Here is a 16,841-nt window from a genome sequence, read left to right on the forward strand (position 1 = left end):
GAAGTCAGTAGGACTTCTTGTGACCACATGGGCCCACCTTGACAGAGTGGGACCATAGATAATAAAATTGTCTACAATTTTTAAATATATTAATTTTTAACATCTTCTTACTTTTTATTTTTAATTTTTTTTCATACTACTCAGTTGTACAACCATTTTCAACTTGTGACACACAGTTTGGACTATATTTCTGACTGAGGAAGTCCTTAAGTTCAAGCATATGTCTAGCATCAACCTGTCTAATCTAGTGTTCAGTCTTCATATTCTGCAAAACTAAGCGACTCTAAATTTTCCACATTATTTAGTGTTTAATGAACTTTGACTAAATTAAGGTTTACCACAGCTGTACTGTACTTTTCTGATTCTGATTAGAATTTTAGGCATTGATCCTGCAAACTGTTCTGCACTGCAGGCCCATGCAGAGAAGCTTGTGTGGTAGGGTTTGGGCCTTAGCGACAAACTGGAGTTGGTCTATTCATGTTAGTCCAGTTCCTAGAAGTTTCTTCTATTGCAGTAGCCTTCAGCAGCACCCATATAAAACTCTAATTAACCAACAAATTCTGCAACTAGAACTCAAAGGAAATAATGTAAAAGTTAGGTTTATAAATATCATTTTGCACAGTAAATGTACTATATATTTAAAGACTGAATATCCTAAGGCCTGGTAAACACCCCCCTTTTTGTACCAATCTAACTTTTTTTTATTAGGGTGTAGGTGTTTTTTTTTTTTTTTTAACCGAAGTAGTTAAATTGGTACAACCCTTAGTGTGGACCCAATTATATTGGTACAGTGTGGCTTATTTTTCTGAATATATGGGAATAAGCTGTACTGGTGTAAGTACCTTTGTACTGGTATGACTGTATCCATGCTAGAGGTCATATAACTTTAACTGTACAAGTCTCAAACCAATATAGTTAAATTAGTACAAGAACTGACAAGCCATAAGTTAGGTGTGAAATTGGACTTGCTGTTTCTGTTTTAACCATCTAAAGTCCCAGTTCTGCAATTAACTCTACATGTGTGTAGATGTCTGCTCAGACTGTCAGTTGCAGAATCATAGCATAGGTTAGTTTTTTAAATTTATTCTCTTTTTAAAGGCAGGCCAAAAGAATTGCAACTGTTCCACTGAAATAGATGCTAATGCTTATAACCTTAATGGTGTGCTAATTTCTATTTCAATTTGATTCAAACACATTTCACTGTTTCTTCAAAATTAGTTCTTAAGTGTTATTAAGTGTTCTATAATTGGAAGTGATGATTAAACCCTGTGCTGCAAACACTTAATCACATGCGTACCTTTAAGGATGTGATTAGTCCCATTGAAAACAAAAAGACGAAATGACAGACAAAGTAAAACAAGACAACAGTAAATATAAAAACTTGATTTAAGTAAATCAAAGTGGATATACATGTTCATAAAGTGGAAAAGGTAAAATGAGATGCATATGAAGCAATCTGGAACTATTGTGAAAAATCACTCCTTCCATTTAGGGCAGTGCAACTTTTTTGCACAGTACTTTCACATCTCTTTTATAATCTAACTGAAAGTAATGGTTGAACTGTAGTATTGCAAAATTATTCCCGGAAAATGCAGTTGACTTGATTTCCAGGATTGTGTGCGCTGAAATAATAAGATCCTTGTGATAACTGAATGAACATTCAAGATACTTCTTTTTTTGTGTATTTATGGGTAGCACAAGTTTACATATGTTCTGTATCTTTATAGCTTTTATTTTCAAGTTTGAGAAGAAGCCCCTATCCTGCATAATGTAAAATGTGAGAGATTGGTGCACTGTTGCAGAGCCCTTCTGAAGCCAGTGGGGCTCCACAAAGCTGCAGCTGTGCCCTACAAACTACACTTTTCAAGATTGGGGCCAAAGGGTAAATTTTCAAAAGCAACCATGAACTATTTTCAGAAGTGACTTAGGGTCAGATTTTTAAAGATATTTATGTGGCTAAAGATGCAGACACGCACCTGCTGAGATTGTCAAAAGTATGTACTAGGCACGTTTCTTCATTTTTAGGTGCCTACATAGCTTGAACCATCTGGCCCTAAGACTCTTCTGAAAATTCGGCTTAGGCTACTAATGCACTCAGGTGGTTTTGCAGATTTTACTGTCTCTACATAAGTATCTGCATACATACATGTCAGCATTATTTCCGATTACTGTTAACTGGAGATCTAGGCATGTTTGTTGAGAAGAGAACAAACCTTCAGGTATACGTACACCAAGGCAGGCTCTCTAACAAAGTGAAATAATCTTAAGCATTCTTTTAAATTCTGGCTTTTTTATTATTATTAAAGATTTTTTTGGCGGTGTAACATCCTATTAACCTCACATTGGCAGTTAGAATAAATACAGCGTTCTCCGGCATGAGCATTAACTGGTTGAGTCAGTGAAAGTTGAGGATGCTTAACACATCTCAGGGTCAGGCCTGTTATTCTTGACCACAAATAAGTCTGATGCCTCTATGCTATTTTGATTGTTTCAGAAGCACTAATTTAGTTTATTAAACTCTGATTCTGCTTTCAGGTATGTTGAACAGGCTTGTGGTATTATTACATCGAGAGTGATTTTCTTATGTTAATGTAGTGTTAACATTTTTTGCTTTGTTTGGGGATAAATGAGATCCAGTTATTTGATTGTGTCTTTACTGGTAATATTTCTACCTTTTAATATATTTAATAGCTTCCTCTTTCCAACGCAGCTGTGCATATGGCATTGTAAGAGACAGACTCAAGAGTCACTAGAGTATTACAAAAAAGATATTTAATATTCTGCACAATGCTGAACCTTGTCAGCAATTCCTCAGTGCTTTATAGAAATAGGTATGAGAAGTGAAGGCTACCAGCTGATTTTGAATTCCTAGGAACACTGCAGGGTGTATGACGTACAGTTTTGTTTGTTAGTATATTTACAAGTTCATTGCAGCTTCAAGAACACATGACAGGAAAAAATAGACTTTCATTTAGATTTTTTATTTGCTACTTGTTGTACCTTAGAGAAAATGTGATTTTAAATATATATATTTTGAACAACAAAGTTTTCAAGCAGAGGCATGGTGAGAGGACTTACACATCTTGTATTCTAATGTTTGTTCTGGCACAAGACTTAAGAAAATAAAACACAATGTTTATTATAACTGGATGGTAAAAAAAATCTTTACATGCCATTATGCAATATCTTTACTCTTTCTTTCACCAATTGATGATTTTTCACATTCATAAAAATGAAAGTTGTTGGAATGGCTAAATCCAGTTGTGACTCAGGCAGTCACTTTCCAAACTTCTCCTTGATACCTCAGTCAATGAACATGTAACACCCCAGTTCCAATTCTTTCTTTGTCTTGGTGAGAAAGTGCCAGTTATGCTGTGGTGGTCTTGTAATTTGCTTTTCTGTCCATTTGGAACTACATTGGGTCATCAGACTCATTTCATGTGATAAATTTGAATGCAGATTTCTAGAGATGAAAAACTAGAGTATTGATCCACTCTGGTGGCCAGGCTGAATATGCTGTGTTTTTAGTGTTCCAAAATCTTGGGAAATAGTCAGATTTGTTTAAAGGATAATCTCTAGAATAGGCCTTTAAAGGTCTCTTTAAGATTTCTGTGTTATATCCTCATAAAAGAAGCTGTTTTAGCAAGTATGGTAATTATGCCTAGAGTCCTGCAAATCCGTGGATATCTGCTTCATATCCGTGGACCACTGTTGCGGGTAGTGGATCGGATGCAGGTACAACCGCACAGGGGTCTAGTCACCAGCGGCACACAACCGCACAGGGCTCTAGTCACCAGCAAAGGCAGTCCAGGGGGTGGCACAGCGCGCTCGGGACCAGCAGGCTGGGGCTGGGCAGCAGGTTGGAGTCAGGGGTGTCCAGCACCCGCTCGCATGCCGCTTCCTGTCCAGCAGCTCAGGTCCCTTGGGCAGTACCAGCGTCCCCACTATGGTCTGGCCCAGCAGCACTGGCTACGCTCCCAGGCCTGGCCCGCCTTCTCCTGGGCAGCAGGGCCTGCCCCCGGCCATGGGGATTGGAGCTGGCGGGACCCCGGGACTGCACCCTCCGCCCCACTGGAATGCAACATGCTTTGTTGCTGCCGTGTACCGTTGCCCGTGGGAACAGCACATGATGTGATGCCCCTTCCTCCCAGCCCCCACTCCACATTGTCCCTTATCCTCAAGACCTCGCCCCCATGCTGCCCCTTACCCCCAGTCCCCACCCTCGCGCTGCCTCTTGCCTGCAAGACCTCGCTCCCTTTCCCCCACCCCTTGTTGCTAGCCCTTGTGAGATGGCTTGCGGATGTGGGTGTGGATACAGGTAAAAGATGGCTAGTGGAGCATGGGTTGATCCTGGCAGATGCGGATTGGATGCAGATCCACATTTTTGTATCTGCGCAGGGCTCTAATTATGCCTGTATTTCCATTATATAAACCAAGTTTTTCATTGCAGCTTTTTTGTCTGTTACTGCAAAGTAAATACATCCCTGTTGCCACTGCAGTCTGTATTTAATATCTGGGTGTGTATGTTTCTCTGTGTGTGTGTGTGTGTTAAAGCATATGTACATATTTGTACATACATCTACTTATCTATTGGTCATTTCTGCCCACAGTCTTCTGGCCTCCTGACAAGCATAACATGATAAAATAAAAGACTATAAATTCCTGAACCAGCATGAAAACAATAATCTCCAATAATTGACTCTTTAAAAATGTTGTAGCAAATTATTTAATTGTAGTTGTTTACATTTCTGTGTTTAACTCTTATTGTCATGTGCTATACCTTAAATTCATAGAGCTTTACAACAATGGCTTTCCATTAACTTTTACTTCTGGTGTCACTCATCTCATTTGCATCCTCTTCATTCTTGTTGGCTTCTAACCATTTATTATCAATTCCTTTACCACTTTTCCTGGTGAAGTGATCTGCTTTGAGATGCAACACTTGTCTGAAGTACTACAACTTGAGCTTTTCTTCGTTATACTTTTTCTTACATGTTGAAATTTGTTGCAGAGGATTTTTTTAATCTCTATTTTGTGACCTAACCTCGAAAAATTATTTGTAGGTACTATTGACAAAAGTGAAAAGTATGTGGTTTTTCTCTTGGCTATTTATTTAATACACAAAAAGGAGCCAGCCTAGGCTACAGAGACCTTTGCCATCATGTAAGATAGTCGCCAGCATGTTCTGCTCATCCCAACCTCCTTTGCCTCCGAAAATAACCAAAACTTAAATAATTCCAATCAATACATCCCCTCATCACAAACACCTGTCCTTTATTGTGTTCATGTATCCTCAAAAGCCTGTTTAAATGATTTTGCTGAATGTCTTATTGACAGATTCAGGCTATTTTAAACCAATGATTCTCCAAAAGTTATGGCTAGTTATGGTTACTGTCTTGCTGGCATTGCCCTCTCTTTTTCATTGAGGGGGCTGCACCTTGAGCATCTCTGACTGTTGCTGTGGAAGTATGCCATGGGAGGGAGGAATCTCTTGAATTAGGTGTCTTCCAAAACAACATCGTACACTCCACCCAGAAATGGACTACGAGTGCAGATCACAGTGCACTGGTGTCACCAACTTAATATACTACGATGGCAAGGAGCCCAGAGCTTTTTGTGGATTGGTGCTTTTTCTATATTTTTATAAAATGACTCAATGACAAGTAATAAGTAAAGCGTTCTGTGCTAGACTCTGTGTTCAAGTTGATTTTAGTTGTAACACGTTGTATTATATCAATATTTAGGTTACAAAGGCATAGTTTTCAGAGTAACAGCCGTGTTAGTCTGTATTCGTAAAAAGAAAAGGAGTACTTGTGGCACCTTAGAGACTAACCAGTTTATTTGAGCATGAGCTTTCGTGAGCTACAGCTCACTTCATCGGATGCATAGCATATCGTGGAAACTGCAGAAGACATTATATACACACAGAGACCATGAAACAAAACTTCCTCCCACCCCACTGTCCTGCTGGTAACAGCTTATCTAAAGTGATCATCAAGGAGGGCCATTTCCAGCACAAATCCAGGTTTTCTCACCCTCCCCCCCCCCCCCCCCCACAGACACACACAAACTCACTCTCCTGCTGGTAATAGCCCATCCCTCTTTGAAACCTCTCTTTATAATGCGTGTGATAATCAAGGTGGGTCATTTCCAGCACTAATCCAGGTTTTCTCACCACCCCCCCCCCACACACACACCCCCCTCCAAAAAATGTGCCCACATATCTATTCAGGGAACACCATCACAGGGCCTAACAACATCAGCCACACTATCAGAGGCTCGTTCACCTGCACATCCACCAATGTGATATATGCCATCATGTGCCAGCAATGCCCCTCTGCCATGTACATTGGTCAAACTGGACAGTCTCTACGTAAAAGAATAAATGGACACAAATCAGATGTTAAGAATTATAACATTCATAAACCAGTCGGAGAACACTTCAGTCTCTCTGGTCACGCAATCACAGACATGAGGGTCGCTATCTTAAAGCAAAAAAACTTCAAATCCAGACTCCAGCGAGAAACTGCTGAATTGGAATTCATTTGCAAATTGGATACTATTAATTTGGGCTTGAATAGAGACTGGGAGTGGCTAAGTCATTATGCAAGGTAGCCTATCTCCCCTTGTTTTTTTCCTACAAACCCCCCCCCCCAAGACGTTCTGGTTAACCTTGGATTATTGCTGTGCACATTGTAAGATGAGCTATTGCCAGCAGGAGAGTGAGTTTGTGTGTGTGGTTTTTGGAGGGGTTTGTGTGTGTGTGTGGGGGTGGTGGTGAGAGAACCTGGATTAGTGCTGGAAATGACCCACCTTGATTATCATGCGCATTATAAAGAGAGGTTTCAAAGAGGGATGGGCTATTACCAGCAGGAGAGTGAGTTTGTATGTGTGTCTGTGGGGGGGGGGGGGGGGGGAAGGGTGAGAAAACCTGGATTTGTGCTGGAAATGGCCCTCCTTGATGATCACTTTAGATAAGCTGTTACCAGCAGGAGAGTGGGGTGGGAGGAAGTTTTGTTTCATGGTCTCTGTGTGTATATAATGTCTTCTGCAGTTTCCACGATATGCTATGCATCCGATGAAGTGAGCTGTAGCTCACGAAAGCTTATGCTCAAATAAACTGGTTAGTCTCTAAGGTGCCACAAAGGCATAGTTGGTAGTAGCAAGGTCCACCTCTGAAAGAAACAGTCATAATATTCTGATCAGATAAAGAGGAAAGCTCCTTTCCCAGATTGCTGTGTGATCGTTTCACAGTAACTAAAGATCCAATAATACTCCCTGAATGAAAACTTCAGTAACAAGTGGGAGCATGCACTCTGAATGAGGGAGGCAGATGTAATTCCGGCCATATCTATAGGTTGTCTAACCTTTAACTCATTACTTGTCACACACTCATCTGGATTGAACTTCATTCAGGCTTCAATTTCAGTCACACATTAGAGGTTTGTCTATACACAAATTGAATCTGAAATAACTAACTATTTAAATTCACACCTTTAATTACTTTGGTTCCAAAATAAGAGTGTCCATGCATAGTCTTTGCTGAAATAAGTAACGGTGTGAATTAACGCCAATTTAGTTACTTTGATTCCAGTTCATGTATAGACAAGCCCATAGTCAGATATCCTAGTACACCTACTTCCATTTATTTTGTGGTGACATGATATTGCTGTTGTATACTTTTTTTTTTTTAAACTCTGTATCACATCTTAAGTTAGTTTCCAGAAAATAATGTTTGCTTTCCAGTCCTGGTTTATATCTTTTTCAATGATATCTTAGATCTTATTTTAATAAATAATGAATCAATTTCCCCCATCATTTCCCTCCCTAACCAGTACAATCTTTGTTCTGTTTCCTTCCTTAATTTAACCATTTATCAATTTTTGATTTGATGCAACCTATATTGTTGATACGGTGTCTGATCATCTTACCAGGAAAACAGCCTTCTACATTTTTTCTAATTAAATTTAGTGATAGTGAAAAATGTTGAATTTATACCTGTGGACACTGAAGTCCTCTTTCTACTCACAGATCAGATAGTTATGGATTATCACACTAGTCAAGTTGTGTGAAGAAATGTTCAGGGTACTTAAACCCTAATCTTGAAGGGACTAATCTAAATGGAAAAATTAGTTATTCCCAATGCTGAGTCAGTCCTTGGAATACTTGAAATCCTGGCTGATCATTTCCCCATGAGCACCGAAGATTTCAAATTTGGTTTTCTTGCAAGAAAATGTGGTTATCCCAGTTTTCAGGCTATGGTCTCATTCTCTCAAGTAACTTAAAATGAAATACTGTTGCAGCTGTGATTATCTAAGACATTCTTTGTGTTCTGCTTGTTCTCTCTTGGAGTATTATCGTAGGGAGTGTTATTTTTACTTCCTTGATTTTTGCATGTCTGATTCACTGGGTGTTATGTTTTAGTTTCGCCTTCACTTTAACATAAATTAAAATGTCCTTTCCAGTGCCTGTCTAAGATGAAGTTAGAATTGAGACAGTAAACATTTATTTCAAATATAAGCAAAAATTCTAATACCTGATGGATAATGCCCATGTGCTTTATCCTCATGCACAAGATTTGGAAACACTTTGATTTGTAAATGGTTCCCTTATAAGCAAGGGACTGATGGGACTGGAAACGCTTGGGGTATTCATTCGTATCTGCATTCAGTCCAAAAATGGGTTTTGCTTTGGGACGGGTGTGTATGTGCGTGTGCATGGGTTTGCTTTCATTACGTTCACTCAAGAAAACCCACTTTCTACCACTCCAATATTACAAGACAGTGAGGATTACCACTAGGAGCAATTTATCTTGAAAGGCAGATGGTCTAGTGATTAAAAGATTTGTTGAACTTGCATGTGCTCTCTCATTTGTTTTGGATTTTGATGGTATTTATAAGTCATTTTAGAGGTAACTGCTGGTGTAGGGCACTTTCCTTTTTCCTCTTTGGTAAGTGGTCTAGCTCAGTGGTTCTCAAAGCTGGTCCGCCGCTTGTTCAGGCGCACGCCAAGGGATGTGCTGGCCGCCCTTCCCGCAGCCCCCATTGGCCTGGAGCGGCGAACCGCGGCCAGTGGGAGTTGCGATTGGCCGAACCTGCGGACGTGGCAGGTAAACAAACCGGCCCGGCCCGCCAGGGGCTTTCCCTGAACAAGCGGCGGACTGGCTTTGAGAACTGCTGGTCTAGCTGAGCCCTTTTTTCTTTTTCTTTTCTTCTTTTTAATCGCTAGGCCACTGTGTGGAATCAAAGCACTGAAACCATAGGAATAGTGGTCACTCTGTGTGGGTGCTCGGTACTTTCAAAAATCAACCAACTAATTTAGAAATCTAGATCCTGATTTAGGTAACTGACCTTAGATTCCTATTTTTTAAATCTTTGCCTAAATTTAAAATTAACTGAAAACAGTAGATACTTCATTGGCAGAGAGGGAAAAGAGGAAGAACTTTGGGAAGTAGTGGACTCAGTGGGGAAACTCCATTGCTTCGCATGTTTGGCAGTGGCAAGAAACAGAGGTGGGGGACAGCTTTCATTCTGAGCCACAGGTTGAATATGCTCGTCAGCAGGGTCTCAAGTTGCAGTGGGGGACGTTTAGGTTGGATATTAGGAAACGCTATTTCCCTAGGAGGGTGGGGAAGCGCTGGAATGGGTTACCTAGGGACGTGGTGGAATCTCCATCCTTAGAGGTTTTTAAGACCCCGCTTGACAGAGCCCTGGCTGGGATGATTTAGTTGGGGTTGGTCCTGCTTTGAGCAGGAGGTTGGACTAGATGACCTCCTGAGGTCTCTTCCAACCACAATCTTCTATGATTCTATGGCCCAATCCATCTCCCACTGAAGTGAATAGAAAGTCTCCCATTGTCTTCACAGGGAGTTGTATGAGACTATATGTAACAGACTTTATGGTTTGTAACAGAATGTACATAGATTTTTGCGGCACCCATATTATTATTCAGATAATGAACAGAATGTTTTAAGTGATTCTCCTTTAACAGGAGACAGGATTAAATGTTGGAACTGGAAAGTTCTGTGGCAATTGGTAGAAGAGAGAGAGAGAAGACAGCGGAATCACAGTGACCGTAATACGACCTACCGCCATGACTGGGAGAGAAACTAAGTATTGGTCACAAAAGATTTATTGGAAGCAGGGTGTAAAGTGTGTAAGTTTAACAGTATCAAATATGAAAAAAGTAAGTTGGAGAAACCAGCAGAATCAGAAGAAAATGAGGAGAGAGAAAATAACAGCTTCCGAAATCCAGGAAAACAGAAGTGGGCTTATAGCTCTCTTGCTACACTGAGTGAACGTTTTGAATTGCTGTCTTATTTGACTTTTTGTATATGTGAAAATTTGGCCTTAATTAGTATGTACTAGTGTATACACTATAATAGAAACACAGTATGTTTTCCTCCTTACCCTCCCAGTCTACTACTGCCAAGGTAAAGGAGTCTGTGCTCCTGATATTGTGGTGTTTATATATGTAGCATCGAGAGGGTCATTAAGAAGATTGCCAGAATAGTGGATGTTGGTTCCTTATTAATTACAGGATTCTTAAGTAATTTCTTTAGTGGTTAGTAAATAACCATGCTTGTTCAGACTGGATTGTTGGTTGTCTTGGGCTGCTAGGTAATAAGATTTTTCCTAGTTTGTCTTGAACCTTTCTGTCTCCTAGTCTTTATGTTTTGAGAAGGCTGCTGGAGTGTAGTAGAGCAATACAAATAATAAATACCACCTACAAAATCAAGATAACCAAAAGCTTGTGTGGGAGGAGCGAAAGCCCATGATCAGGATTCTCAGAAATGTATGAGAAAAGGAAACAAAACTTGTTTTGATGGGAGGCATACTCAGAGAGGGAAGAGGAGTAAGGAAAAAATAAGAGGATATAAGCAAAGGCATCGTCTTCAGAACCTTTGAAGGTGAGGGCAAGAATTTTGAATCTGAAGCAGAAGGCAGTAGGACTTCCCTTGAAGTTGAGCCTTGGTATGAAGTCTGTTTATATAAGACTGTAAGAATAGATGTAATACTTGGTTATTAAATAAAAGTCCCTGTTCATGCATGTTACTGGCCATTTTCCTAGTTTATGCAGGCTTTCTAAGCTCATGGCATCCTGTCAACTGCAACATTTATTGTGGTTAAAAGTACTGTAAGCAAAACCAAAATAGCAAGTTTTATAACCTTTTATAATACACTACAATATAAAAATTGGCAACAGTATAATGGAATTTAATAATTCAGGCCCAATATGCTGCTATCTGAAAACGTAATTTTATTTTCCAAATCCTTTTCCTATTATGTACATTGTTTCTGTTTGCTGCACACAACCTTGTACTTTAAAAACAGATTCTAATAAGAAATATTCACTTTCTTTCAGAATTGATTGTTCACAATGAACTCTTCACAAGATTTGTTATTACTAAGGTTTATTCTTATCAGTATTAAAAAAAATTACATATTTGACTCAGAATAAAAATTCAGAAATTGAGTCTTTTTCTCTCATATGGAAATTTCATTATAACTAAAATGTAAGATACAGTCTCCAAAGTCACCAAAATAACCTTGTATTCACCATAAAAATCAAATGTGTGTTTTTATACCAAGAAGAAGAAAGGTCTGATCCTATCGTCCTCACGCTAGCAAAACTCCACTGAAATCATTGAGAATTTTGCATGAGTAAATAGTTCAGGATCAGGCTCCCTTGGCCTAGTCTTGTACCAGTGGATCAATGCGACCCTTGCTGTTGACTTCAGTGGGTGCAGGATCAAGTACCGTATGTCCTTTTATTATTTTCCAACGGACTTTTTGTTTTGTTTGTTTCATTTTCGCAACTGAACTAGTTTTTTGGTATGAAGATCTTTAAAGTCTTTAAATGCAAGTTGCGCATACTGTGAAGGCAACATGCAAGTTGGAAACATTCTATAATGAAACTCCTTCAGGCTTTTATGAATGTCAAAATAGTTTGCTGTATGTGTGCCAACAACAGGTGATACCGATAGTGACACATATCAGTTAACTTTCAGAGTGGTAGCCATGTTAGTCTGTATCAGCAAAAAAACCCAAAGAGTACTTGTGGCATCTTAGAGACTAACAAATTTATTTGGGCATAAGCTTTTCTGGGCTAAAACACACTTCTTCGGATGCATGCATTAGTTAACTTGTGATACTGATTTCAGTAGTTGGCTTACATTAAACAGTAAAAGATCCACACACAGATATACTAACATTTCTGTTTTTAAACCTTAAATGTGTGTTTTGACATTTGTTACAAAACAAGTTAATAAACATCAGATGTCAGTCTAAAATTACAGTAATGTTCTGATCCCTAAATGAAAACATATGCAAATTCAGGAATATCCTTGCAAGAATATTGTCAAAGATACAATATTCCTGTCTGAGATTTATTGGGGGGGAAAATGCTTAATCACTGCTGAGGTTGGACTTCTTAAATTTGGAAAAACTGACTTAAAGCTTGTATAATTTTTTGTTTCCTGGTCTTTCTTGCCAGAATTTACTTCTCCCCTTCTAGAGTGCTCCAACAACAACCAGACCCACAATCCCATGTGAAATTTTGGCCTGTCCAGTAAATGGTGTAGAAGAGGGAGCTTTCACTACCTCAGCTTTTGCTTGTCTGAGAAGCTGGATCTGCTTTAATTAATAATGTACAATTTAAGTCCAGTGATAGAACATAAGGGTTGTGTATGGTATATGTGTGTGGATTTTTTTTGGTTTTTTGTTTGTGTTTTTGTTTAAATACAGACAGTAGAACATATGGAGTCTGATCAAGCTTTCTTTTAAAGGTGACCTGTCAAAGGGCTCCGGGGAGTTGTTTTTTTCACTTCTTCTTTTGCTACTTTATGATGTACAAAGGACGGGTATATGTGTGTGTATGTGTTTTCTGTTTACATTAGAACTTTAGGTTTTGTCTACCTTGTTTTTCCGTTAAAGAGTCGGACGAACTAGTTAGGTTGGTGACATTACTGATACCAAAGAAGGTGAAGTTGGCTTAACTGAAAAGAGAAATATTTTTCTTCACTGTTTACACTTCTTTGTTTGCTTTTTGTTTAACGTATATGCAAATTAAATGCCTAACAATTAGAAGGAAGAGTATCCTTATTAGAAATGTAATTCTCCTACCCCTTTTGTGAAGGGATGAAAAAATTCTCAATCCTCTTATCTGGGCCTTCAAATGTATACTTAGTAAAAATAAGGAAGACAAGACTTGATACTGGGAATGTATAAAACTTTTTGGACCTTCTTTATACATCATGAAGAAGCAAAAAAAAAAAAAAAAAAGACAATGTCCCTTCTTCTCCCTTTTTATTTTTTCGTTGGCAGGTCATCTTTTGAAGGACATTCTCAACTCAGAATTAATATTTCTGGATCTGAAACCTTTTTATTTACTTAAGCCATCACTTGTTTAAAGAAAACAAACAAAAAACCTGAAAGGGTATTGAACTATTTTTCTCTTCTTTTTCAGCCTATTTACTTTGAGTATTTGATAGTACCATGTGCATAATCATTTTCTTATCTGTGTTGATAGTGTCACTTCCTACTCTCCTGTTTTAACTTCGTAACGTTATGCTAATCTACTGTTGTGGGAATACATATGCATGTGTTTTTTCCAGACAGTGCAGGAGCTGTGGAGCTGCTGACACTTCACAGTTTAGCTGGATGTTGCTGTGGACTAACTCAGGGCTTGTCTACAGTGGCTGCAACTTTCTCGCTATCGGGTGTGGAAAAAACACCTCCCCGGTGCACCAGCGCTGGGAATCACGCCCCTCATGGAGGTGTTTTTTTTCTTCTTTTTTTTTAGAGCCGCAACTACACAAGCCACATTAAAGTGCTGCCGTGGCCATGCTTTCAAATTGCCAGTGTAGATAAGCCCTCATTTTTTATATATATATATATAAAATTGGTTTGTTAGGGAAATTGTTTTGGTCTTTCAGGAACCAACGTGTAACATCACCTCCTAGACACCTGCCAGAGCCAAGTAAATGAGCAGCTGGGTGGGTATCTGGGTGTCTGCTTGCTTGTACCCTTTCATTGATCCATGGAGACAGCCTATTTCCCTCATTCATTCCTCTCTCTCTTCTCTGATGCTAGAGAACGAAGATTTCCCACACTCCCTTGATACCTTTCACATAGCTGTATGAGCAGCGGGAGCTGGAGGAAACCTCAAACCCCCTTAGGGCAAGGAGAAATGGAAGAAGAGATGTAGGCATGTTTTCAGTCTGTGCCTATTCCCCCTCTTTCAGGATTGGGGACTCTGTGTGTGTGTCTTGGAGGCCCCCCGAATTCTGCTCCGTACATGGGAAGTAGTTGTGGAAGAAACATGGGAGGAGATAATGACCTTCACTGAGTCCTGTGTACAGGTGGAGTAGATATAGAAAGTAGAGGGATTCTTCGCTCCACAGATGCCTCCTGGGGACTACGGAGCAAAACAGAGTAGGAATAGAGCATGCTTGGGGTTAGGTGGGCCCTTAATCCTTTTGACCAGGGAGCATCACTGGGCTGGTTTTAGGGGAAACGGGAAATGTTGGGGACCTCACTTTGTCCCCTCCATGAAGGGGTGGGGAGTCCATATGGTTCCAAAACCAGACAGAAGGGGGTAGATGTTAGTGCTACGGTGACCAGCAAAGAGGAGGAGCAAGCCCTTCGTTGTGGGGGCATACCTAAGTGGGACCTGTTTACTCTATTTGTGTTCTTGCAACTACCCTTAAAGGCAGTGGAGATGAACTTGCATAACTGATGGGATGTTTGGCCCTGAATTACCAGAGGTCCCAAAAGCAGTGTGTGAGCACTTCTCTGCTAGTGCCACCCACGTAAACCTCAGCAGGGGAGCAAAAAAATATTTACTGGCATATAAACTTAAGCAAAACCAAAAAAAAATGAGTTTTGGGTAGAACACTTGGCACACAATATACATTTATGTAGTACATTATTAACAAATAAAGTCTATTTTTGAAAAGTTCGCAATGTCCTTTAAATTGCAAAATAAAAATTATTTGGGTGTTTAATGCTAGATGCCAAGTTCAGCCTTGTTAAGCATATGAAACTCTACTGATGTCAGTGGGGTTTAGTACACTTGCACCAAGTCTGACTTTTCACTTGTCTCACATTCCAAGGCCAAAGTAATTTTTCAAGCTTCCTTTTCAAGAATTTATATTGGAAAAATATAAATTTGGTCAATTTATTACATAGAAAATCTTAACCAAGAATTGCTTGAATAAAAATTTCCATAGTACTGGTGTTCAGTTTACAATATCAAGATTATTTTAACTTGTAAATAGCATGCAGCTTTATGACCAGTCTTCATAATGAAACATATCTCAACTTTCTCTCTCTTTTGCTTCCTTTCTCTTTTAAGATGGTTTAGCCTAGAGTCCAAACAAGGGAAAAGAACTAAAGACAGAGGAGAAATAAAGGTCAATATTCAGTTTATGAGGAATAATATGACAGCAAGCATGTTTGATCTGTCAATGAAGGACAAAACAAAATCCCCCTTTGCTAAACTGAAAGACAAAATGAAGGGTCGAAAGAATGATGGGACACTTTCGGATACATCCTCTGCAATCATTCTGAGTACTCACATACCTGATACGAACATTAACATCTCCAGTAATGAAATACAAATAAAATCAAAACCAAAAAAACCTTTCCTTTTGGGACCTCAGCGATTATCTTCAGCTCATTCAATGTCTGATTTAACTGGATCACATGTCTCTTCAGAAAAAATGAAATCCAGCACAATTGGCCATACGCACCTTTTCAGAAGTCAGTTAGAATCTTTTAGTTCTGTCGATGAAAGTGGTAAGTAAAACATGTTTTTCTTCATCTTAGTCATTATGATTGTAGTCTCATTGCTATCAGTGTGAAAACATTTAAGTATCTGTTGAGTTTAGTGCATGCTTTAAATTCCAGACAAAGAAGTTTAGAATTATTTCTCTGTATGGTAGGTTAATTCATAGAAGTCTTGCCTTTTTGTTTAGATCAGTAAATGATGCGTATTTCCTGTTTAAATGTTGTTGCCAAGAAACAGGGAATAACTAGCTTCTGTGACTTGTTTCATTGCCCATTTTTTCCTAAGTTTAAAGCATACAGTAATAACATTACATTTTATGTAGCAATCCAATACAAAAAATGGTTTAACTGGTCAGAAATGTTTAAGAAAAAAATGAATCTGATCATGTTTTTTAGAATGTCTAGAAACTATCACCAGAGTAACTCTAATGTAGATGAAGAATTGAAAATGTTTTCAGTTGTGCAAAATTTCTTGCAGAACAATATGTTTGTCATTTTCTAAAACTTCAAACTAGTCACAGCCACCTCATGTGTACAACCTAATTTTCATATCAGTGGTTCTCAAACTTTAGCAACCCGAGGACCCCCACTGTGATTTAAAAATTTTTGCAGACCCCCAAGTCGGCTTCTAATTTTCCCCGGGGGTGCTCAAGCCCCGCTTAGCCCCAGACTCCGCCCCCACTCCACCCCTTCCTCCAAGGCCCTGCCCCACCTCTTCCCTACCTTTGTCCTTCCTCTTCTCCACCTCTTCCCTCCCTTGAGCATGCCCCGTCCCCACTCCTCCTCCCTCCCAGCACCTCCTGGATGCTGCTGATCAGCGGGCCAGTGGCCCCAGACATGAGTCACAGACCGCCCTGGAGTACGCTCGCGGACCGCAGTTTGAGAACCACTGAGATAGAAAACAAGTGCTTATTGCACAGCATATGGATTCCTTAAAAGTTCCTTAACCACATACTGGGGACCACAACCGCTTTGCTTTTTTTAAAAATTCAGTAAAAATTGTCTTTTGAAATTAGAACCAATTGCAAAACTTCTAAACCTGAATTTAAT

General features: G+C 39.3%; 1 protein-coding gene across 1 annotated transcript in view; it reads left to right on the plus strand.

The window, feature by feature from the left end:
• RAB11FIP2 (RAB11 family interacting protein 2) overlaps positions 1–16,841 on the plus strand; it is a 43,477-nt gene that overhangs the window by 1,160 nt on the left and 25,476 nt on the right. Inside the window, exon 2 of the mRNA XM_074959264.1 lies at positions 15,358–15,800. Within this exon, the coding sequence (XP_074815365.1) occupies positions 15,358–15,800 (443 nt within the window). The remainder of the gene's footprint in view (positions 1–15,357; positions 15,801–16,841) is intronic.

The sequence above is a fragment of the Natator depressus genome, chromosome 7 (assembly GCF_965152275.1).
Source record: "Natator depressus isolate rNatDep1 chromosome 7, rNatDep2.hap1, whole genome shotgun sequence".
NCBI lineage: Eukaryota > Metazoa > Chordata > Testudines > Cheloniidae > Natator > Natator depressus.